The sequence below is a fragment of the Ctenocephalides felis genome, unplaced genomic scaffold (assembly GCF_003426905.1).
Source record: "Ctenocephalides felis isolate EL2017-DRISC unplaced genomic scaffold, ASM342690v1 CF-g0.4_SCAFFOLD_01886, whole genome shotgun sequence".
NCBI lineage: Eukaryota > Metazoa > Arthropoda > Insecta > Siphonaptera > Pulicidae > Ctenocephalides > Ctenocephalides felis.
Window position 1 is genome coordinate 14753772 of NW_020538040.1, and position 23940 is coordinate 14777711.

At 30.8% G+C, this 23940-nt stretch overlaps 3 protein-coding genes across 3 annotated transcripts in view; 2 read left to right on the forward strand and 1 right to left on the reverse strand.

Moving 5' to 3' along the window:
* The window catches only part of LOC113378476, a 60789-nt gene extending 38477 nt beyond the window's left edge, over positions 1-22312 (reverse strand). The window contains exon 1 of the mRNA XM_026619004.1: positions 22140-22312. The gene's annotated coding sequence lies outside the window, so the exon portion shown is untranslated. The remainder of the gene's footprint in view (positions 1-22139) is intronic.
* Positions 2359-8705, forward strand: LOC113374682 (plasma alpha-L-fucosidase-like). The gene is made up of 9 exons (XM_026614658.1): positions 2359-2590; positions 2653-2794; positions 2859-2965; positions 4756-5036; positions 6145-6226; positions 6303-6454; positions 6691-6871; positions 8412-8533; positions 8616-8705. The coding sequence occupies exons 1-9, from the start codon at positions 2359-2361 to the stop codon at positions 8703-8705; spliced, it is 1389 nt and encodes a 462-aa protein (XP_026470443.1).
* LOC113374683 (alpha-L-fucosidase-like) lies at positions 11021-23777 on the forward strand. Its single transcript, XM_026614659.1, has 10 exons — positions 11021-11221; positions 13932-14111; positions 14507-14645; positions 17650-17756; positions 18329-18609; positions 18849-18930; positions 20753-20904; positions 20987-21167; positions 22240-22361; positions 23682-23777. The coding sequence occupies exons 1-10, from the start codon at positions 11146-11148 to the stop codon at positions 23775-23777; spliced, it is 1416 nt and encodes a 471-aa protein (XP_026470444.1). The 5' UTR covers positions 11021-11145.
* Positions 23778-23940: the final 163 nt, after the last annotated feature.

A 23940-nucleotide genomic window follows, 5' to 3' on the forward strand; every position in this document is an offset into this window, starting at 1 on the left:
TAAAATAATTATATTTTCTCAAAACTTGCTTCAAACTGTAAACGAATTCTTACATTTGAAAACTGTTTAAGAAACTGTTAGAAAGAAGCTTTTTTTAATTTTGTACAAAATATGAAAATTTCACTCGAAAAATAAGCATCGAGATTAGAGTACAGGGTATGGGCTCCTTGAATATTATAATCACTATTTATATTATTATTATCATTATATATTATCAATAATTTATATTGAAGCGCAAGACAACCTAGCCTAAATTTGCCAAAAATTGACATTTGAATGTGTTCTAAAAATTTTGGGCAGTGCATTAATATTCTGTAAGTTGTAGGAGTTATGGTCATTTAAAAATTAGTTCAAATGCTCAAAAATACAAAACTGAAAAGTATTATAACTTTTTTAATAATGGTTTAGTATTAAATGGTATAAATAATTGGTCTACACCGATGTGAAAAAAAAAAACACGTCAACTGTTCGAAGGGGTCACTTTTATAAATTTTCAATAATATACAATTTCAAATGATAAGGTATAAAGTTGAAAAAAAGTCTGTAAATTTCGATTCATAAATGATGATCACGTAGATTTTTCGTGATTAATTTTGATTTCAATTTCATAATCGGCAATATTACCTCAATAAATATCAATATATCGTTTGAAATCAGTATTTAAAAATAATAAAGATTTGTTATTAATGTTGTGATAATCTTAATTGTTTGTTTTAATCTTCTTGTGATTATATATTATCTAAATGTTATTTTATCTTTTGTTTAGACGAAAGTTACTTTTCACGATGTTATCATGAGAAGATAAACGGACATTCTGTACAAAACAATACAAAAGATAGGCAGAGAGCTGTCGTACGATTTATTAAATGATAAAATAATCAAAATATATATATATATATATATATATATATATAATCATTCTATCATTAATTTCCCGTAGGGTAAGTTATAGTAATAGGCCGAAACTCGAAAATGAATTTTTTTGCATATATTCACTTTTCAGAGGTTTCTGAACATTTTGGCATACCTCAGAAAAAATTGAATATGTGTGTATGTGTTTTGTGTGTCCGCATTTTTTCGTCCACGTTTTTGGGCGCACGGACCAACGATTTGAATGGTTAAGAAAACCATTACTTTTTGGCAATGGCAGGTCCAGCCGAAAAAAGTGCAGAAAATAGAAATCGAGTTTTTGAGAGAACGAAGTATTCAATTTGAATGTTCCAAAAAACGTTCAATTTGTAATGATTAGCAGAATTGGTGATTAGTTTTGGCAAAGGCAGTTCCAGTCATTTTGAAGATACAAGGCTAAATGTACAAAAAATGGCAGTTTTTGAGAGAACGAAACATACGATTTGAATGATTCAAAAAACTTTCTGCTTGTGCTGACAAAAAAATTCTTTTGAAAAAAAAACGTATTTTAATTTTTTTTAATTTACATTAAATGAATAATTTTAACTTTTAACTTATATACATACATTAAATAAATAATTTTAACTTTGTAATTCAGTTTATATAATTCTTATAAATATTAAACAATGTTACAGTATTTATAATAATCTATTTGAAAACATTCAGTATTCCTCGAACATTTCGTTACAGTACGAAAAGTTCTAGCAATTTGCCTTAAGGCACGATGCCATACAGCACTAGTTTTTTTATATTCGACATTCAGTATTGTTCAGTTAATTGTTTGGCGAATGAATGTAAAAAGCAACCCAATGGTTATCATTTAATTGTGATGATATTTCAACGTTTTGCAGCAATGCTCACAAGGGCTTTTTCGTTTGGTAAAATAATTTTGATCTATATTCTCAAGTAAAAATATATAACACTACAGCTTGATATCAGGTTGCTCGCAACGCAGGATTCGAACCCAAAACCCAGTTGCTGCAAGGCCAGAATGTCTACCATCCCTGACAATAAAAATAATAGAGAAACTTTGAAAGTACCCTCTGTTACTCTATAAAAAATGCTATTTTAAGTGGCATTTTAGAAGGCCAACAGTTGATCATCTATATTTAATAGATTTATTTGATTATTAGAATTTCTCTAATGCAACATATTAAGACCAATATTTTCAATTAAAAAATGCTTGACAAAAATCTGTTCAAATTCAGATCGAACGGGGAATGCAAGACCATTTCACTTACCCCAAGACCACAAGGAAGTCTTGAAATCCCAAACATAGTCCATTTGTAAGCATTTGTAAACTATTGCAAAAAACTAAAATAAAAATTAAACACATTTAATAAAACTTTTGTTCGACGCCCTGTCTAAGGTTCAAGATATCAATATAAATACATATAGTAGAGTAATAAAACGATTCAGTGTCTTTTAAGTTTCCAAAACAAATTGAACATGCATAAATTAAAAAAAAATCTCAAATCGATCATAAAAGTTTTAATATTAATTTCAGTAATTAATACAACTTCTGGATCAGATGCTAACAAATACGAAGCCACCTGGGAGAGTTTGGATAGCAGACCATCTCCCAGTTGGTATGATGATGCCAAAGTTGGAATATTTTTACATTGGGGAGTTTATGCAGTACCAAGTTTTGGCACAGAATGGTTTTGGCAAAATTGGCAAGGTAGATTTAAAAAATAATATAAAAATATATATGTTTAATAATTTATTTAATGATATTTTTAGGATCTAATGTGTCCTCCTACGTGGATTTTATGAATCAGAACTATCGACCGGGATTTACATATCAAGATTTTGGTACAGAATTTACTACGGAACTGTTTGATCCAAACCACTGGGCTGAGCTATTCCAAGCTTCTGGGGCTAAGTAATAAATGATAACAATAAAATTGTGGTGTAACAGAAATATTTGAATTACGTTTTTATTTCAGATATGTTGTGTTAACAAGCAAACATCACGAAGGATACACCCTGTGGCCATCAAAGTACTCTTTCAGTTGGAACTCCCAGGACGTTGGTGCTCATAAGGATTTAATAGGTAAAATCAAATAATTATCAGAAAAGTAGAACTAATTAAAGTAAATTAGATCTTGTGTATGGCAAGGTAAAAAGCTTAAATCTTGCAACCTAATAAGATTATTTTCCGAACTCGGAAAACTTGATATCAAGCAGTAGTGATATCAGTTTTCACTTGAAAATATAGATCTAAATATGAGCTCAAGTAAAAATAGCCTAATAAAGTACATACCATTATCTAAAAATATAATAATCTCATCACAGAAAGAATGGACAACCACTGTGTTGTCATCTAATAACGCTAGGTTATGAAAATCACAACAGCTCATGGAAAACGTGAGAACATTTTTGATAGTTGTTAGAAAAAAATATCAATCTTTCGGCCTCAAATGATATTTCAAGCAATAATAATAAAACTCACAGATGGAAAATTTGAAAAATTTCATACCAACTGCAAAAAACCCGTTTAAGATTTCCATTAGGATTGTAAAACAGTAAACTTCACAGTCAAAACAAGCAGAAAGATTTTTAAACCATTCAAATCGGATGCTTAGTTCTCTCAAAAATTGCCATTTTTGCAGAATTAGCTCGGTACCTCCGAAACGGTTGAACCTGCCTTTGGCAAAAACTAAACACAACTTCTCCCAATTATTACAAATTGAATGTGTTTTCTATTTTCTGCACTCTTTGCTTCGTAACGGCTGAACCTGCCTTTGCCAAAAACTAATCAGCACATCTCCCCATCAATAGGAATCGAATGTTGTTTGAACCATTCAAATCGGTGCGTAGAAAAACGTGATCGAAAAACTGCGGACACACAAAACACACACACATCATTTTTTTCTGAGGTATGCGAAAATGTTCAGAAACCTCTAAAACGTGAAGATATGCAAAACTTTTCATTTTTGAATTTTGGCCCATTACTATAACTACCCTATGGGAAGTTATAAATAAAAAAAATAAAATTATATGAATGATTTCAACAATGGTAGTCAACAATTCAACCAAAGAACAATATTTTTCAAGTCAGCATATATCCTTTAATCATGACCATGATCATTGTAATATAAATTAAGAACATTATTATCCGTTAAATGAAAACAAAATATAAAATTGATTGACATAAGTTTTGATGTAATTTCAAATTTGATCTCCATTTCTATCCAATGAACATTGGCATTCCAAGTTTGGATAGCTGATATTTCAAGGCTTCCGTCTCACTAAATCCAATTGATTTTACAATGTAGCTTTGATTTATTTCATCATATTTTACATCTTTACTGCAGAAAAAGTGAAAATGTTGTGAAAACATATGTTGATGGTACATGTTCTGCAGAAATGGCAGAAACTTTTACAGATATTACTTGATGCAATAATGACACGCGATAATGGTGATGAATCAATTTATCAAATTACCACTTCCATGACAAATTGAAATGTAGAAATGATATTTTAAGATAATCTAACATTCTGAGCAATATAAAACTTGTGACAAAAATCATAGCTTTTAAATATTTTTTTGCAAAAATATTGCCAAACCGTAATGAGGTTTTCAACATTAATTTATGGGTATCAAGTATAATAACCTAATATGAAAAAAGGCATAATCTTTTTTACCATATATCAATTCAAATGAAATCAAATATTTTCTCAATCTCGTGCCGAATATGGTGCCATAATGTTCATTAAACACAAAATATTTAGACGTCCTATTAATCAGACTCAATTTAGTATCTTCAAATCAATAACCTCGAAAAACTACTTCTCCTTCAAGAAGATAATAAATTATTTCTAATTATTTTTTTCAATTAGGTTTACTAGCCAACGCAATTCGCAGCAAAACCAACTTACGTTTCGGTCTCTATCACTCCTTGTTCGAATGGTTCAACAGACTATATTTGGAAGACAAAGCTGGTGGTTTCAAAAACAGCAGTTTTCCAGACCTTAAAGTTCTTCCTGAAATGTATGAACTGATCAATACCTATAAACCAAGTATTTTGTGGTCTGATGGAGAATGGGAAGCTGATGATTCGTATTGGAAAAGCAAAGAATTTTTGGCTTGGTTGTACAATGAGAGTCCAGTTAAGGATGAGGTAAATTTTGAAAAGGTTATTAATGGGCAGATTCTGCCGCACAACAACCCAATGTTATGGCAAGGCCATGTTACGCCCCAACTTCCATACATTATGCTACTGAATCATACTGAATACCTTATAATTTACTTATCTATGCTGAATACTGTCACAATGTCATGTATTTGCTGTGCTTTCAGGCGTTTTACACATAATCTGCAACGCGGTTGGTGTGTTATGAAGCCGAGTCAGAAAGACCCTGTTATCTAACATCGTTTTTTTGACATTTGTGCGGTTTATAGGTTAGGTTTTCTATTTGACAACCTGAGAAAGACGCCTGACTGCACACCGACCACATGGCTGTTGTCAATATTTAGTATGGAAAGTTCTATATAACATAGCCTTGCCATAACATTGGTCTGTAATACGGCAGAATCGGTCCATAAGTGAACTCACAGTTACAAAATAATGTTCCTAGTCGATAGAGTGATTTTGTACGGTAGTTTTCAAATCAGGAACTTGGATTGTCTAGTTTACCTTCTAATAACTTATTCATTGCATATTTTAATCTATTTAAAAAAATAGCTAAAACTCCAGAAAAGGTCTAATCAAATATTTATTTTAACTAGTTCATTAAACATAAAATATTGACGCATTGTCCTATTGACGAGGCTCAATTTTATAGCAAATAATCAATCCTTTAACGACCACAAACAATAATTATTTAACTAACAGATTACAATACTAATCATAGATCGAGATCATAAATATTGTAATTGACATATTTCCATCAAACGTTTGCTTAGAGCAGGGGTCGGGAAACTTTTTTAATCATTACCCCAATTTTTTTGTCTAATTTGATATTATCCCCATGACGAAGAGAGATTGCCCCCCACATGGACAACTACGTTGCAAATACAGTGAATATCAGTTAAAAATACATACGTTTTACCCCCAAAAATTTCATTTTTACTCCATTTGGGGTAATTTACCTTGGTTCCCCAACCACTGGCTTAGAGGTATTTCTCTAACATTGAATATATATTTGAACATAATTTAGCAACTAAATCCATTACCATAAATATCCAAAATTAAAAAAGAAACCTTCAAATTTCCATTATTCTATTAGGTTCTCGTGAACGACCGCTGGGGATCAGCAACTCTGTGCAAACATGGTGATTTCTACACGTGCATTGACAAATACAATCCAGGTATTTTTTACAAATTTAAATAAATAGTAATTAATGAACAAATACTTATATTATTCTATTTTTTGCAAATATATAGGTGTACTGCAAGAACACAAATGGGAAAACGCCATGACATTAGACAAAGGATCTTGGGGTTACAGAAGAAACGCAAGGTTATCAGATTATATGACGACCAAGGAGTTACTTAAAACCCTTATGGAAACTATTAGCTGTGGTGGAAACATATTGGTAAGAAAACGTATTGGTATAATTTGTTCTCTGAAGGCACAATTTGCCACCAGCTAAATAAAGCCAAATATCTTCATCAGTTTATGGCTTCAGCTGGACTTTTCAGAATGAAAATTTGAAAACTGGTCAGTAGACTAATAAAATTCATACTCACAGAAATTTAAAATTAAGTACAACAAACCAACATAATTATACAAAAAATTATATTTATGTTCTATCCATCATTTTTCTTCTAGATAAATGTGGGCCCAACGAAAGAAGGAACTATTGATGTTATTTTTGAAGAGCGTTTACGCGAACTCGGCGCCTGGATGAAAATTAACGGCAAGGCAGTATACGAAACAAAACCCTGGTTGCACCAGAACGATACATTGACACCAGGAGTCTGGTTCACCACGCCCAAAATAGAAAATTCTGGTTAGTCGTTCAACCAGGTTAAATACATAAAAAACTTAACAGCTCATGTAAAATAATCTGACAATGAGAACCTCAGGTTTAATCTTCTAGGATTTTGATGAAACTTTGCATGGCGATAGAGTTGATTGCCATACTTAACAATTTGAAATATTATAGGCCTATGAGAAGCGGTTTGATTATAAAAATTAATTAAAATTTTGAAAAATCGGCCGTGCCCAATACTTGCAGTGTTCCATATTATAATATGCCTCGGTAACTTATTGGGTTTATGCGAGATACTACCACTTTTTGCAAAGTATACAAAATTTAAAATGATAATAGATACTATATGTTGCAATTATTATTATTAACGTATGATTTCTTCAAAATTTTCTGAATAACCCAAGGCTGGTTGCAAAAGCATGCAATTCATGATTTTCTGAAGTTTATTCTTATTTTATTTGATGTTAACTCTTTCCACATTTTGTTCATATACATTTCACATGGTATTTTATAATTACATTTTAAAACAAATTTGCTTAAAAAATTGACAGTTTTTAACTTCCCGTAGGGCAAGTTATAGTAATCGCAAAAAAATCGAAAATGAAAATTTTTATATATCTTTACGTTTCAGAGGTTTCTGAACATTTTGGCATAACTTAGAAAAAATGGATGTATGTGTGTGTGTGTGTGTGTGTGTGTGTGTGTGTGTGTATGTACGTGTGTGTATGTATGTGCGGATACAAATTTTCGTCGACGATTTCGGGAACACGGATCAACCGATTTGAATAATTCAAAAAACATTCGATTCGTATTGATAAGGAGACGTGCTGATTAGTTTTTGGCGAAGACAGGTCTAGCCGTTCCGGAGATACGGGGCAAAAAGTGCCGAAAACGGTAACTCAGTTTTTAAGAGAACGGATCGTCCGATTTGAATAATTCAAAAAACATTTCACTTGTATTGACATGATGAAGAATCGATCAAATTTTCATGAAGGTAGGTCTAGCGGTTTCGGAGATATGGAGGAAAAAGTAAAAAAATGTGCCATTTGGCGGTCAAAAATGATCATTAGACATATGCACATCAAATTATCAGATATTTTATAGAGATTTTAACAATAAGTATAAATTTTGTTAACATTCCTATGGGTTCCGTACCAATGCTTATGCGTTAGACAGCGACGCGGCGCTTACGCGCTTTATATTTTGTCCTTATGCAGTTAAAGCAGTACTATTGCTTTGAAAAAAAAAGTTCAGATCTTCCACAATATGTCAAAATAAAAAAAAAACATTTTTTTTAAAAAAAAAAAATTAAAAATTCTTTTTTTTTTAAAAAAAAAATTTTTTTTTTAAAGTAATTTTTTGTCCAATTTATAGTTTCTCAAAAATCTTATTTTTTCAAAGTAAATCTTTTTCAAAAATGTTAATCGTTTTTAAAAAAATAATAATTTTTGTTACGGGAAGTTGCAGCAATTTGCCTTAAGGCACGATGCCTTAATTGCCTTAAGACAGAATTCCACTTACAGCTAGTTTATATTAAAATTGCAAATTTTGATTACAGATGTAGTATACACTTTCTTCCATGAATGGCCACAATCAGACCATTTAGAAGTAGCAGTTTTGCACAAATATTTACAAGAAACTGGAACTATCAAAATGCTTGGAAATCAAGAAGAACTTCAGGTAAATATATTGCACATACATTTCACATATCTATTATAATACTATCGTTATTTAATTCATTCTATTTTTTTTTTTATTTTAGTGGTCCAAAACGGACAAAAGTGTTGATATAAATTTGCCTTACAAAACACCAGTAAAAGATGCTTGGGTATTGGAAGTGAAGTTAAAATAAATATTGATACAATTTAATAAGTAATACGACCTAGAATGATATGATATAAGCTTAATAAAATCTTTTTTTTTTGTTATCTGGAATTTATTTAATGCAGAATCTTGCAAACTTATTATAAATATTAACCCTTTCGACTCGGATGCCGCCACTCCAGCGGCAAAATACATATAAATTCCGGAATTCGCGAGTGGAAAAGGTTAAACTATTGTGATTTCATTTAATTTTTTTAATTATTGTAATATTTATTATGGTGAATTTTGGAGTAAAAACTGATATGCCAGAATACTAATAGTGAAGAAAGATCAGTAAAGACTTCAGCTTCTAAAATGCCAAAAAATGAGGTAAAGATATGCCTAGTTCTTAAACACATTAAAAAGCCAATAATGGAAACAAGACTGAACGGTTGTGCCAAGGTATGGTAGTGGCAGTCGTCATAACAGCTAAACTATACTGATTTTGAGATAGGGTCCAAAAGGAGAAAGATGAAGTATGCTTGTTCGAACAAGTTCACATTATTGCTTTCAGTCAGCACTCTACATTAAAATAATCTGTAGTCGAATTGCTTTTAGCGAGCCAAAAGTAATTTTTCGAATTCTTTTAATAAAAACTGTTACTATAGTAACATAAAGGGATCTATATGTATAATATAGTATACTTATAGATCCCTTTATTTGTTATTTTACTATAAGTTAAACATTAGTAGTTTATAACCAGTAATTAGTTTTTGCGTAGATAATTTAGCTTAATCATAACAATGATTTGTTTTCAAAAGTGTGTGTTGGGTACGGTTGTGACAAATTTCTTGTCCTTTTTGGGTGAAGATTGAGCAAATAAAAAAACTGTCTTGGAGTGTGAACGGTTATGACACTCGCCCTTTTCTTGTATCATTTGATTTAAGAACAGTATTCCAGTAGACAAACAACCAAATTATCATTTAATTTCCTTTATGTTACAAAAAGGGTAAATGCCTTCTTGTCAGCTTGAATAATAGGGTCAAACCCAAAGTCTCCACCTTGATATATTTTTGGATAAAAAATGAAACTGGATTATAAACTAAAAAGCTGCAAAGTAAGGTTTGGTCACTCTATTGGCTTTTAGGACGTTAGGAAGTTATCCCTGAGCAACGAAGTTCTCACCAAAATTTTCCAAAAAAAAAACATTTGGACCTACGGGGTTGAGCTTTGTGAATGCGCTAGTAAATCATCAAGGTTCAAAGGTTCAAATCCTTACAAAGACAACAATAAAAAAAATTTAAGCGCGCCATGGTATGTATCAAATCAAATCCTGCACAATGATCTCAATATTGAAACAGTTCAATGGAGGATCATCTATCATGTCCATGTTTATATTCAAGTAACAAACTACTTTCCAACCTGTGGGGCGCGTTTCCTTAGTTGGACGCATACATCTGTTTCCAGCATTATTTTCAAAATAACCCAAAATTTATGTAATGATGCTAAAAAATAAATAAAAAATAATCAGGTTTTATGCATATTGTTACATATTATTGCATATTAATATGTAGTCTGATAATATCAGTGAGTATTTTATTAGAGCAGGGGCGCGGTGCAAAAAAGGTTGAAAACCACTGACTTAGCCAAACAACAGCTATAGAACAACATGTTCTGATGTTCTGATTGCTATTCAACAATATAAAAAAAAAGTTCACCAGAACATTTTTTAGAAATCCTATTATGAAAAAACTCTGACATTACTAAAACCCATGTCATACACGGCTATGATATAAACTGGCATGTTTATTGTAAAAGATAAATTAGCCAATGATAAAACCTACATTAAAACTAGTTACTGGGAGTCATTCATAGATTGCGCGGAATGACCTTATGGGCTGTTGAACGGAAACCGCGTTATAGGAGGGCTGTTGCAATTTCAGCTCCGTGAAATATGGCATCCACGATCCCAGAGTACCGCGCTATAGTAATTTTATATAAGTTTATAATTTTATCATAAGAATCAATGTCCGGTCAGCACAAAAATCTATTATCCATTTGAATTGGTTTCATATGAAAGTGAACGTCGAAACAAGGAAAATTTACAACGCCTACTACAATCAGTCTATCGTTTCTACTTTTATTGTTCCAGAACTTAAAAATGCAAGTGTTACATTATATATGAATCGTTTTAGAAGAGCATTTTCATTATAAATAATTGTTATTAAATTAAATTGATTAATTAATATGTATAAAATTCATACAATAGTGGAGCATCGAACAAGCCGTGTAAGGACGATCAAGGTTATCGCGGGAGGCAATGTCATATAATACAAAACACTATCGTTTCGTTCAACTCAGTTTTGTAAAAAATTATTTTGTATTTAGAATTTTTTAAAATTTTAATCTTTTCTTAATAGTGCTTTTTTAAATATTAACAATTAATTTTACATTACTCTCTTTATGTATTTTAAAGATTCTTCTCAATAATGTCTAATAAATTTGAATATTTTTTATTAATTTCTTGTCTAATAAGTGCAGTGACAGCATCGATCATTGTCCAAGGTAAGTTATATTTTTGGTTTATTTTTTTAATTAAGCATGCCATACGAAAAATATTGTTTACATTGAAATAATTATATGAAAATGCCAAATTTTAGTGTAAAGTTTACAAATCTGTATTTTCAAAGAAAAAGTTATTTAAATAAGAATAAACATTTTAGTGACTTCAATGCAAATACTGTTAGCATTGCTAAAAATTAATCATGCATTAAATTAAAAGAATGTTTTTAATAAATAAATTTTTGAAAACGATTGACTACTGACGTCATTTTTTAGAAATAATTTTACAAATTTTAGATTATATTAAAGTAAATTATTTTTAAAGTAATTACTATTAAGCAGATTTTTATTAAATTTATAATTTATTAATTAATTAATTCAAGTACATTATTATAAAAGTAGATTATTATTAAAGTAGACATTTAGGTTTGATGTAATACAACATTTTGTCAAATTTGGATTTTGGATTTTTTTGAATTTCTAACGGGTCAATCAGGATATAGTTTGTCAGAGCGCACCATGTTGTACTGCAACAATCGTACTAATAACTAATAACAATTATAAGTATTTCAAATATTCAGTATTTGTGACAAAAAAGAAAAGAATTGATATTTATTTAAAAAAGTCACATAAAGCATATTTTTAATAATAGTTGTTCCGATTTTCGTTATGGGTCGATCAGGATATAGTTTGGCATGACGTGTATACCATGATGTACTACAACTTTTATCCAAATACAAATCGTTTTACTTAACTGCTGTAGCCGGTTATTAGATATAATGAAAAACAATCTGCTTAAATTTATTATTAAATACTTTAACATGAGAATTAGGTATTCTATAAAATAAACTGTGTATACTATCATATATTATTTATACAATTTACATTTTATTTTATTCAACTTGGAAATCTTAGTATATCTTATTGTTAATATTTTTTTCTTCGAGGGGGCAACCCAGCGGTCAACCACTATTAGATATGTATATCTAATGGTGTTGGCGTGTATGTGTTGCAGCAATGCCCACAAAGTACGTTTGAGATTCTATTTGAGATTTATAACCTCGAGTGGATTTTCGATATCATACTGCTTGATATCGAGCTGACCGAGGTTGGGATGAAATCCGAGACTAATTTATGGCTATCATCACGTTATTAACTTAAGTATTTAAAATTTTCAGTATTTGTGACAAAAAAGAAAAGAGTTGACATTTTTCAAAAAATTCACACTAACATATTTTTAATAATAGCGTGTTTACCATTATGTACTACAACAATCGTACTAATAAATCGGTGTTGGCGTGTATGTGTTGTAGCAATGCCCACGAAGTGCGTTTTTTGCTTTGAGATTCTATTTAAGATTTATAACCTCAAGTGAATTTTTGATATCATATTGCTTGATATCGAGCTAACCGAGGTTGGGATCAAATCCGGGATTAGTTTATGATAGCCCACGTTATTAACTATTAGACCACGACGGGGTCTAATATTTTATATAAATGCATATGTATAAAAAAAAATAATAAAGCAAAACGTCAACATATGAACTAAGTTCCAAATACGTTTTAGATTTTTATACACGCCAGGGTCTCTTTATATATAAAAATAAAGGACAAATATTAGGACAAAGTGGAAAACATTTTTTATTGGTGTTTTAGAAAATCAATCATAACTACTATCAAAACTACTTGTCCTATAAGTTATTTGTTTGAAGGCGGCTTACTTATTATTTCACCAGAAGGCAACACAACGGTTAACCGCTCACTTTTGTGGCATTTTATATATATATATATATATATATATATATATATATATATATATATATATATATATATATATAGTTAAAGGACAATATAACTTAAGATCATATTTGAAATTTATGATCTCAAGTGAAATTCTAGTACCGATTAGGAATTACTAGCCCACGTTCCATAACACTACTTCACGACTCAGCAAAAAAAAATTAAACAACAATAACAAAGTGTCCAATCCCATCCTCTGTATTATAATTTTGTGTAAAATGGGTCAATAATTATTCAAATATATCAAGAAGACTTAAACTATTAAAAAGATAATTTGCTTCACTTAATTGTAAACTTGGGCCAGCGGTGGCGAAATCGGTTAGAGCGTGGGCTAGCATCAACTACACCCAGGTTCGCTGGTTCGATTCCAGCTACCGCCAAGCCTGACATCAGGCAACTTTGATGTCAAATTTCCACTTGGAGTTATAGATCACAATATAATTCCAAGTGAAAATCGTCCTTCGTGGACATAGTTGCATCATACAATCATATGCACACTCACTATTAGACATGAGAGCTAATATATAATAACCCCACACATAGGAAAAGGATGAACCGATGGGTTGCTTCTCATATCAATACCTTAGGTCATAAGTCATACACAAAAACAGCTTATAGAACAATAAAAGAGTTCTGATTGCTGTGGAAACAATAAAAAAAAATTTTAAAAAAATGTAAACTTTCAGTTATCTGTTTCCTAAAAAATCCAAATCGTTTTGTAGCCTTTCACCATTTTTCGTATTCGCTTAAATTGGAATTCCTTGAATCTCGATTCATAGGATAATAAAAGCACCAGTTAAAATACTATAAAAATGACTTGAGAATCAATAACGAGCACTAAATTCACAAAAAATAGCTTATTGTTTTCTATTCTCCATAACTATCATAATTATTAATAATTATCTATTTCTCAGTGCCCAACGACTGCTATGAAGAGAACGAAGATATCGAAAAATACGAACCAACATGGGGCAGTTTAGACTCCAGACCAATACCGAACTGGTACGATGAAGCCAAAATTGGCATAATGCTGCACTGGGGAGTCTATTCTGTACCGGACCGCGGTTCCGAATGGTTTTGGTTCAATTGGAGAGGTAAACAAAATGATATGCTTATTTTGAAAAATCATAAATGCATAAAGATTCAACGTATCAAGAACATTTAGTAATATCATACGGATATCAAGGCGAATTCACTATTTGGCCACCTGCAACATTTCTTTTTTTATATTCTATACTATTTTTATCTATACTTGCTTATTTGCAACTGAATTCTTCACTTTTCATTTTTCTAAATCTTGCTGTTTTCTTATTACTTCTAATTTTGTTCAAATTTAATGATAATTTTATCATTGTACATAGAATTTCTTCCCGTGTGAGTCGGGTATGCTATTGGATGAGCTACGATAAAGATTTGTTTTTGACGATAATTATTTTTCTGTAGTTGCAAATTATTTGAATAACTGATGCAAACTAATACTATTTTACAGCCAATCAAAAGAATTATGTGGATTATATGAAGGAACACTACCCTCCAGGTTTCACCTATCAAGACTTCGGCAAGGCGTTTAAAACAGAACTGTTCGACCCCGTGTATTGGGCGAAATTATTCGAGGACGCGGGGGCCAAGTAATAAATATAATTCTTTGCATATATATATACATATATATATATATATATATATATATATATATTTATATATATAAATATATATATATATATAATAGTCTGCCCAAAGGCAGGTACATGGTATGAGAGCACCACGTAATCAGTGATTACCTTCCCCTCTCTTGTATATTATTCCCATTACCGTTATATTACCATCAATGACCATTAATCACTTTTAATTCATTTTCATGTATTTCCCTTCAAAAATTCTTGCTTACTTCTTCCTGATCCTGTGCTTCGGCTTTCAATTCCCTATATTTCCTCTTCTCGCGTAAGTCATCGACCATCTGCATTTATTTATTTATTTATTTATTCATAAACAAGCCGTAATCAATAATAATAGATATTATTTCAGGCTCTTGTCAAGCTTATTCATGATTAATATTAAAAGGATAGTAATTTACAAACATTACAAATTTCGCTTCTGAAAAAAGAGCTGATAAAAAACATTCGAAAATTAAATACAATGTTCATCATCAAGTTCATCATATTAAAGTCTATTTGACCACCAGTCAAGCTCAAAATTCTTGCACAAGGTTGAAAGTTATACTCATTTAAAATCGTAAAAAAATTAAATTTATAAAATAGCAATAAAATAAAAAAAAAATAAAAAAAAACATGATTGTACAGGTGATCAAATGGTCAGACTATATAGATAAAGGATAAGGATTCTTATTCTTATTCTTCCCCTTCCTTTCAGTCCTACTACGTCGTGTAGAAGGCATTCCTTTTGCAGAATGGGTCCGATACAGTTTCTTTTTCTTTTGAGGATCGTGCTCAGTAGAGTCCTTTCTTCGCCTACTCTTCTCATAACTTCGTCATTAGTTATCTTGTCTGTTCAATTATCTTCATTTGTCTCCAGCACCACATTTCAAATTTTGCAGATAGATTTTGTCTTTGATATAAATATATACTAGGCCCCGCTCTGGACAACCGGATATCGTGCAGTATCGATGTCCATTTTTAATTGAAAATATAGGTCAAAAATAAGTTTCCAATTAAAAATAGCCCATTTCGGGCACTACGGTTTGCGGGAAAGGGAATCATTGATTTGTGATGCTCTCACACCATGGACCAAATATGGAACACCATTTTGTTTTTGGGATATAAACAAACTTCACATTAATTAAATCAGTTTAATGTTTTTACTAATCAGTCATACATTTATATGTAGTAATTAGCAGTCTTTAATCAAATATATTAGTATATATATACACAAAAACCAAAATCACAAATAAGTAACCAAATATGGAATAGATACCTATATATGAAATATAAGTATAAATCAACATAACAATAACAAAAATGAACATTAATATCTTGGTCCATCACAACTCAGAGTTTTCTCTTCACTATCATCCTTATTTTTCTTCTTTTGTTTGTTTCTCTTCGCGGGTTTTTTCTTATTCTTTGTCTTGAAAAATTTACTTTCTTGTTCTTGTTTCTTCATATTTTTATTTTCTCAATCATTTTTTATGGAGAAGATGTTATGACTGTTGATACAGCAGCGTTTCTTCATCTGCTCGATACTTTTCTTCGTTCCTCTGGCGTATATATGCCATATTTATAAGTATTCCATAATTAGACACCAAGGATTGTCCATATTTGAATTTTTATACTAGTTCAAACTCATCTAAATATTTTTTCAAGTCAAAATATTTTAACACTTTCGGGACGGCACCGATTTCAAAACAATCTACTATTCCGACTGTAAACTTGATTTCATTGTGTATGTTATGCAATTTGTTTGAGAAAAATTTGTGACATTGAAGGACATACATTTATAATATTAATTTATTTTTGATAATTTTATAAAGAATGGTGATGTTTAAAACAATTTCCAGAATGCATAGCTGGTTGATTTTGGCATGTTTTACAATAAAATGTTGTTTGCCTTCCTCCTGGTGCTTTTCTGTCAGAACAGACAATTAAATCCCTTTTTCTTTCACTCGCATTTAGAATATGCCACTGATTAGTCAGTATATTTGGTCATTTTTGCTGCCATAATGTTTATTTTTTCTATTATATTGTCTAATAATTCATTTATAAAATATAAAGTAAAATAATCTATTTAACTTATATTGCTTATATTGGATGTCTTATATTGCTTGGTATTTGTAGTCGGGGTGTTTGTTGATATATGTTAAACTCGATTATTGAAGGAGAATCGGCACATTCGCTAATGTCTTCCCGCTCTTCATTTATTTTGTCGAACTTCTTTTTGTTGGTTGGATAATATCATCATCACATTCATCACTATCATCGGTGCGAATAGTAATTTTGTAAAATTTGTCTGTATGAATGTCTATTTGAAACTCATCTTCACTACTGCTTAACTAACAAAATTTACCAGTCGTTTTGCCATATTTAAAAGCGCTCGGTCGCTTTAAATATTTAAACAAAGACCATATAGCAAAGAAAAAGGCTAAAAATACTACTAAAATAATTTAAAATTATTTTCAAAATATAATACTGTTTATCACTGCTATATGTAATTCATTCAACGTTTCGATGCAAACTGAGTCATTGTTTATAAAATAGCCTGTGCCTCACTCAGTATGTTTGTCCACTGAGGTGGACAGCCGTCCCCAAAGTGTTAATGACAAAAGATCACAAAATGGTAAAATAAAAATAAGACCGATATACTAAATAGTATAATACTTATGTATACAAACATAAGAGCAAGTAATAAATAATACTCATTTATTGCTTACCTTTAAAACTTTCTTCACAACAACAAAAGAAAACACCCCTGCTACACGTGAAGCGTCCGCGCAACTGACTCGATGGTGTGAATGCGATAGATAGACCGAATGAAACAAAAGATAGTCGAGTATTGCGTTTATAACTTATAGTCTTAGAGAAATGAAGATATTCCATATTAGGATACAATTTCATATTTGGTGACTTCTGTATTATTTATCATAACCTTACATAATTTTTATTTATTATTGTTATTAAACAGGTACGTGGTGCTCACAAGTAAACATCACGATGGTTACGCCATGTGGCCATCCAAATATGCGTTTAGCTGGAATTCGATGGACTTGGGAGCCCACAGGGATCTGATAGGTAGTAAATAAAAACCACCAAAGTGTATTATTTAGTCTTTTTTTTTTCTAAAATATAGCTTCAAGTGAAAATTGCCTCTCGTGGGTATAGTTGCATATATAATAAAAAATGTCAGCAAATACTTCGAGTATAGTTAATTAGTCATAACTGGATTGGACAACTACTGGGTTGCCATCTATTCAATAATCCATATATATAAAGTCAAAACAATTGCTGAATGTCCTATGTGGGCTCGCCCGTTGCAGCTTGTTGTCAAACAGCATTGACATCGATTTTCACTTGGAAATATAGACAGTAATATGTTTCCAAGTGATAATAGCCCTTGCCCGGCATTGCTGCACCAATAAAAAGTCAACCCTATTAGATTAATTCTAATAACAAAATCATCAAATATGGATGGATTAACCATTGGGTTACCATCTAAAAAAATTCGAAGTAAGAAGAAGTTTCAGCCCAACAGCTCATAGGACGTAAAGTTCTGATTGATGTTAAAAAAAAGAATGTGCTATGTGTGACAGATTGTAATTATAATAAAAAAATCTCTTATATACATCGACCTTCTTCTTCCTTAGGTGACCTAGCCGAAGCAATAAGAAACAACACCGATCTGAAATTTGGTTTGTACTATTCATTATATGAATGGTTTAACCCCATTTATTTAGCCGATAAAGCCAATTGTTTCGAATCGAATGACTTTGTAAACAATAAAATGTTGCCTGAGATGTTTGAACTTGTAACCAAATACCGACCATCAATATTTTGGGCGGATGGCGATTGGGAGGCGAGTGATGCATATTTTATGACTAGAAAATTCCTTACTTGGTTGTACAATGATAGCCCGGTTAAGAACGAGGTAAGAAAATATATCATGAAAATTATACAATTTTAATAGTCAAAATAGAAAAAATAAATAAATATATATAATCGGCAATAAATTGAACGATATTGTGTTCTTAATAGTAGTTAACCGTTGGTTAACAGCATTATACTTGCAATATTTCAGCTAATATTTTATAAACCTATTTAGATAATATTGGTAATAAAGTACCAATTACAATAAAAACTATAATTAAACTTTAATTATTCTTATAGATTGTAGTAAATGACCGATGGGGTGTAGGCATCCCCTGCCACCACGGGGGCTACTTCACATGCCGAGACAGATATGACCCAGGCATGTGAAATCACTATATGATTAATTTAAATATTAACTAGTAGTGTAAGGCATCGTGCCTTAAGGCAAATTGCTGGAACTGCCCGTACCGGAAACTAGATTATTAAAAAAGACCTTGCAAAACTATGAAAAAAAAAAAACAATTGTTGAGAAATTTTGAAATTTTTGAAAAATTTTAACTTTTTTGAATTTTTTTTTTTTATTTTTGATTTTTTGAAATTTTTTATTATTTTGATGATTTGGAGTCGAAATATAAAAGCGCGTGAGCGCCGCGTAGACTCTAACGTGTAAGCATTGGTACGAAACTCATATAAATGTACACAAAATTTATACTTATTATTATAATCTTTATAAAATATCTGATAATACGATGTTCATATGTCTATATAATTATCAGTTTTGATCGCCAAATGGCATTATTTTTCACTTTTTTATTGGATCTCGGAAAACGCTGGCCTGCCTTTACAAAAATTTCACCAGTTATTCATTTCGTCAATACAAGTAAAATGTTTTTTGAATGATTTAAATCAGACGCTGAGTTATCTCAAAAACTGAAATACCATTTTTGCACATTTTGCCCCGTATCTCCGAAACAGCTACACCTGCCTTTGCCAAAGATTATTCACCACGTCTTTTTATCAGTAGGAATCGAATGTTTTTTGAATTATTCAAATCGATTGATCCGTGTTCGAGAAATCATCGACTAAAATTTGTATCCGCACGCACACACACACATACATCCATTTTTTTTAAGGTATGCCAAAATGTTCAGAAACCTCTAAAACGTAAAGATATACAAAAATTTTCATTTCTAATTTTTTTTTGCGATTACTATAACTTTTCCTGCGGGATTAATAATTGTTTTAGCTTAGACTTATTATAATAATTAGTTGTAAGTGGCAATTTTGCCTTAAGGCAAGTTACTTAAACTTGCCGACATAAGTTAAATAATGAATACTGAGTCAACAATAAATAAATATATTAATTTATGAGTGATTTATAGAATTCAGAGTTGATCAATTATACATAATTTAAAATTGAACACGTGCCTAATACAACACGGCATATTTTATAAATGCGCGACCGAATAAATAAATTTTAATAAGGTATAATAATTCAACCATTTTCTGTAGGACAATAATGTTTTAATAAGTTCATTAAGACTAGGTGATCAATCGCCACACCAACTACACCTAAAATCAGCGCTGATTTAAAAAAAAAAAAACGGCTCAACCGATCGTATCAAAAAACTAGCTACTACGCAGTGATCAACCAGTTTCATCGGCTGGCTTTTAAATTTTTGCAATTGGTTCCAGAAAACGTCGATAAAAGGTTTAATTTTAACAAACATAAGAAAAACTACTTATTTTTTTTTAATTTTGATAAACCTTTAAAATTAAATGACCTGCCGTAAGGCCGTAATATTTTCAAAGTCGATTCAGAATTGTGGGCTAAAACATGGACAAAATATTTTACACTTTTTTACTAATTACGAAGAAACGGCTCGGCAGATCGCTGCGAAAATAAATAATAAATTATGTTCCTCATCGAGATACATCTTAAATCTAATCTAATTTTTCCATCTAATCTAATTTTTTAAATCGGTTCAGCCGTTTTTGAAAAAACGTCGGAAAAAGATCAAAAATTAGTTCACGTACACACACACACATCGATGCATATACTTTTTCCAAATTTGTTCTCATTCGATTCAGAATGACTCGAAACATAGAGAAAACTTAATATTAGCAAATCTAATTTTGTCGCAAAAACATAAACATCTCCTTCGGGAAGTTAAAAACATATTTATTTTTATCAATGATAGGTGTGCTACAACCTCATAAATGGGAGAATGCCATGACTCTTGATAAACAATCGTGGGGGTACCGCAGAGAGGCCAGATTAGATGACTACCTGACCACCAAGGAATTAATTACAGTCTTGATTCGCACCATTGCCTGCGGGGGTAATATATTGGTAATCATTAGAAGCGTTATTTCAACAGTCATGTCTCATAATACTATAGTTAATTCTTGTAACGATAAAATAATTATTGTAGATAAACGTGGGGCCGACCAAGGAAGGGTTGATAGATCCTATTTTTGAAGAGCGTTTGCGAGAATTGGGCGCTTGGCTGGAAATCAATGGTAAAGCCGTGTACAATACAAAACCATGGGACTACCAAAATGATACATTAACGGCGGATGTTTGGTTCACAACACCCAAAGTAAACAATTCGGGTGAGTAATAACTTGTTCAAAGTGTCATTGTTAACACTTTCGGGACGGCACCGATTTCAAAACAATCTCTTGTACCGGCTGTAAACTTGATTTCATTGTGTATGTTATGCAATTTGTTTGATGAAAATTTGTGGTCATTGAAAGACATACATTTATAATATTTACAAAATACATTTTTGGTCATTTTATAAAGAATGGTGACGTTCAAAACAATTTACAAAATGCATAGCTGGTTGATTTTGACATGTTTTACAATAAAATGTTGTTCGCCGCCTTCCTCCTGGTGCTGTTCTCTCAGAACAGACAATTAAATCCCTTTTTCTTTTAGAATTTAGAATATGCCAGCGATTAGTCAGTATATTTGGTCATTTTTTTGCGGCCATAATGGTTTATTTTTTCTATTATATTGTCTAATAATTCATTTATAAAATATAAAGTAAAATAATCTATTGGATGTCTTATATTGCTTGGTATTTGTAGTCGGGGTGTTTGTTGATGTATGTCAAACTCCGCTCTTTATTTAATTTGTCGAACTTCTTCTTTTTTTGTTGGTTGGATAATATCATCATCACATTCATCAATATCTTCGATGCGAATATTAATTTCGTAAAATTTGTCTGTTTGAATGTCTATTTGAAACTCATTTTCACTACTGCTTAATTCACAAAATTTACCAGTCGTTTTGCCATATTTAAAAGCGCTCGGTCGTTTTAAATATTAAAAAAAGACCATATAGCAAAGAAAAATGATAGAAATACTACTAAAATAATTTAAAATTATTTTCAAAATACAATACTGTTTATCACTGCTATATGTAATTTATTCAACTTTTCGATGCAAACTGAGTCATTGTTTATAAAATAGCCTGTGCCTAACAGAGTATGTTTGTCCACTGAGGTGGACAGCCGTCACCAAAGTGTTAAATGACATGCCGCATGACATGTCACAAAAACATTAAACTACTGTACTTACCTTTGAAACACACTGATTTTAAACACAACACTGATCTTAAATTAGATATTAAATCAAACATTTAATAATTACAAATACACAATTTCTGTTCGTTATTTAGCTGTAATTTATGCATTCATGGTGGACTGGCCAGAATCTAACGTACTAGAGATCGAAGTTTTACACCCGTACCTTTCTCCCAGGTGTACAGTGAGAATCCTTGGCGAACCACAAGACTCACAGGTACCAACTTAAAGAAAATGTTAATACAGTGGTACCCTGACATAAGAGTTTAACTCATTCCACAACCACGCTCGTATCTCGAAGCAATTGTTCACATATAAATACATTGAAATACCATTAATTCGTTCCAGCGCTGCGATTTTTATTTAGTTTTTTTTTAAATATTAAGAATTAATTTACTATTTAAATTAGTTTATTAACTTCTCGTACTTGTTTATCTATGGGATAAGTTATTGTAATCGTCTAAAAATCGAAATTGAAAATTTTTACATTTCTTTAAGTTTTGAAGGTTTTTGAACATTTGCGGCATACCTCAGAAAAAATGGATGTGTGTGTGTGTGTATGTTTGGATACAATTTTCGTCCACGATTTCGGGTGCACGAATCAACCTGCCTTCGATTCCTATTGATAGGGAGATGTGCTGATTAGTTTTTGTATATCGAAAATAATTCAATTTTAATTCTGGCTAATGTTCTAAAGCTTACTTATATTAATTATATTAACTTTGCAATTCAGTTTATATAATTTTAATAAATATTAGCCAATGTCCTTCATTTTAAATTCGATTGATTGAGTTTTGTTTATTTAGTTTTCTGTAAACAAATATAAGTTACTGTATTTGAAAAATAATCTTTTTAAATACATTTAAAATTCCTCGAACATTTCATTACGGTACGGGAAGTTCTAGCAATTTTCCTTGGGGCACAATGCCATACTCCTAGATTATTTTTTCCTCACAATTCATGATACTGAGGAAATGACATGTTTCGTTGAACAACTCCATGGTTAAATTGTTGCAACTTTTTCGGGGTGATTTTTATCCACAAACCTTTAGAGTTTAGAAAGCTGCTTATAAATTATTGTAATTAATTAACTTTTGTTTAAACACATGTTATCTATCATGTGTTATGCTCATATTTTAATATAATTTTCACACTTTAGTTCCATTTTTTAGACATATAGTTATAAAAATAAATATTTTGTATAACTGCACAATCATTATTAATGTATAGTCAAAATTTCAAACATTAAAATAATCCTCAGTAAGTTGTTACTATACAATTAATTCTATTAACAGCTCATTTATTTCTATGGTACGAAAATCATTGTTGCAACTGACTAAATTTTTAATATTCTCATTTTGTTACTATTACTCGCTCAAAGCTTGTATCTTAATTTTTGCATGTATGTCAAAGCAACAAATCATTCCTTTGGCAGCTCGTATCTCTAAATACTTATGTCAGGTCACTCTTAAGTCGGGGTACCATTGTATATGATATTATTACTTCACTATTTTGATTTTCACGACTCTCATTTTAGTGGACGCTTACTTTGGACACCGTGCAGGTACTATTGCCCAGCTTAATTCACACTCAGTCAACAAACTGTTGGGTCCTGGCTTTCACATGTATTTAATTTAAATTTGTAATTATAATAATGACTATATAATATGTTAATATAATTATATATAAAATCAAAAAATTTAGAAATGAATACTGCATATTTAACAACTACTTGATTTTGTTTTAACTTTTAAGTTTATTATTAAAAATATTGCAAATTTATAAAAATCATCATA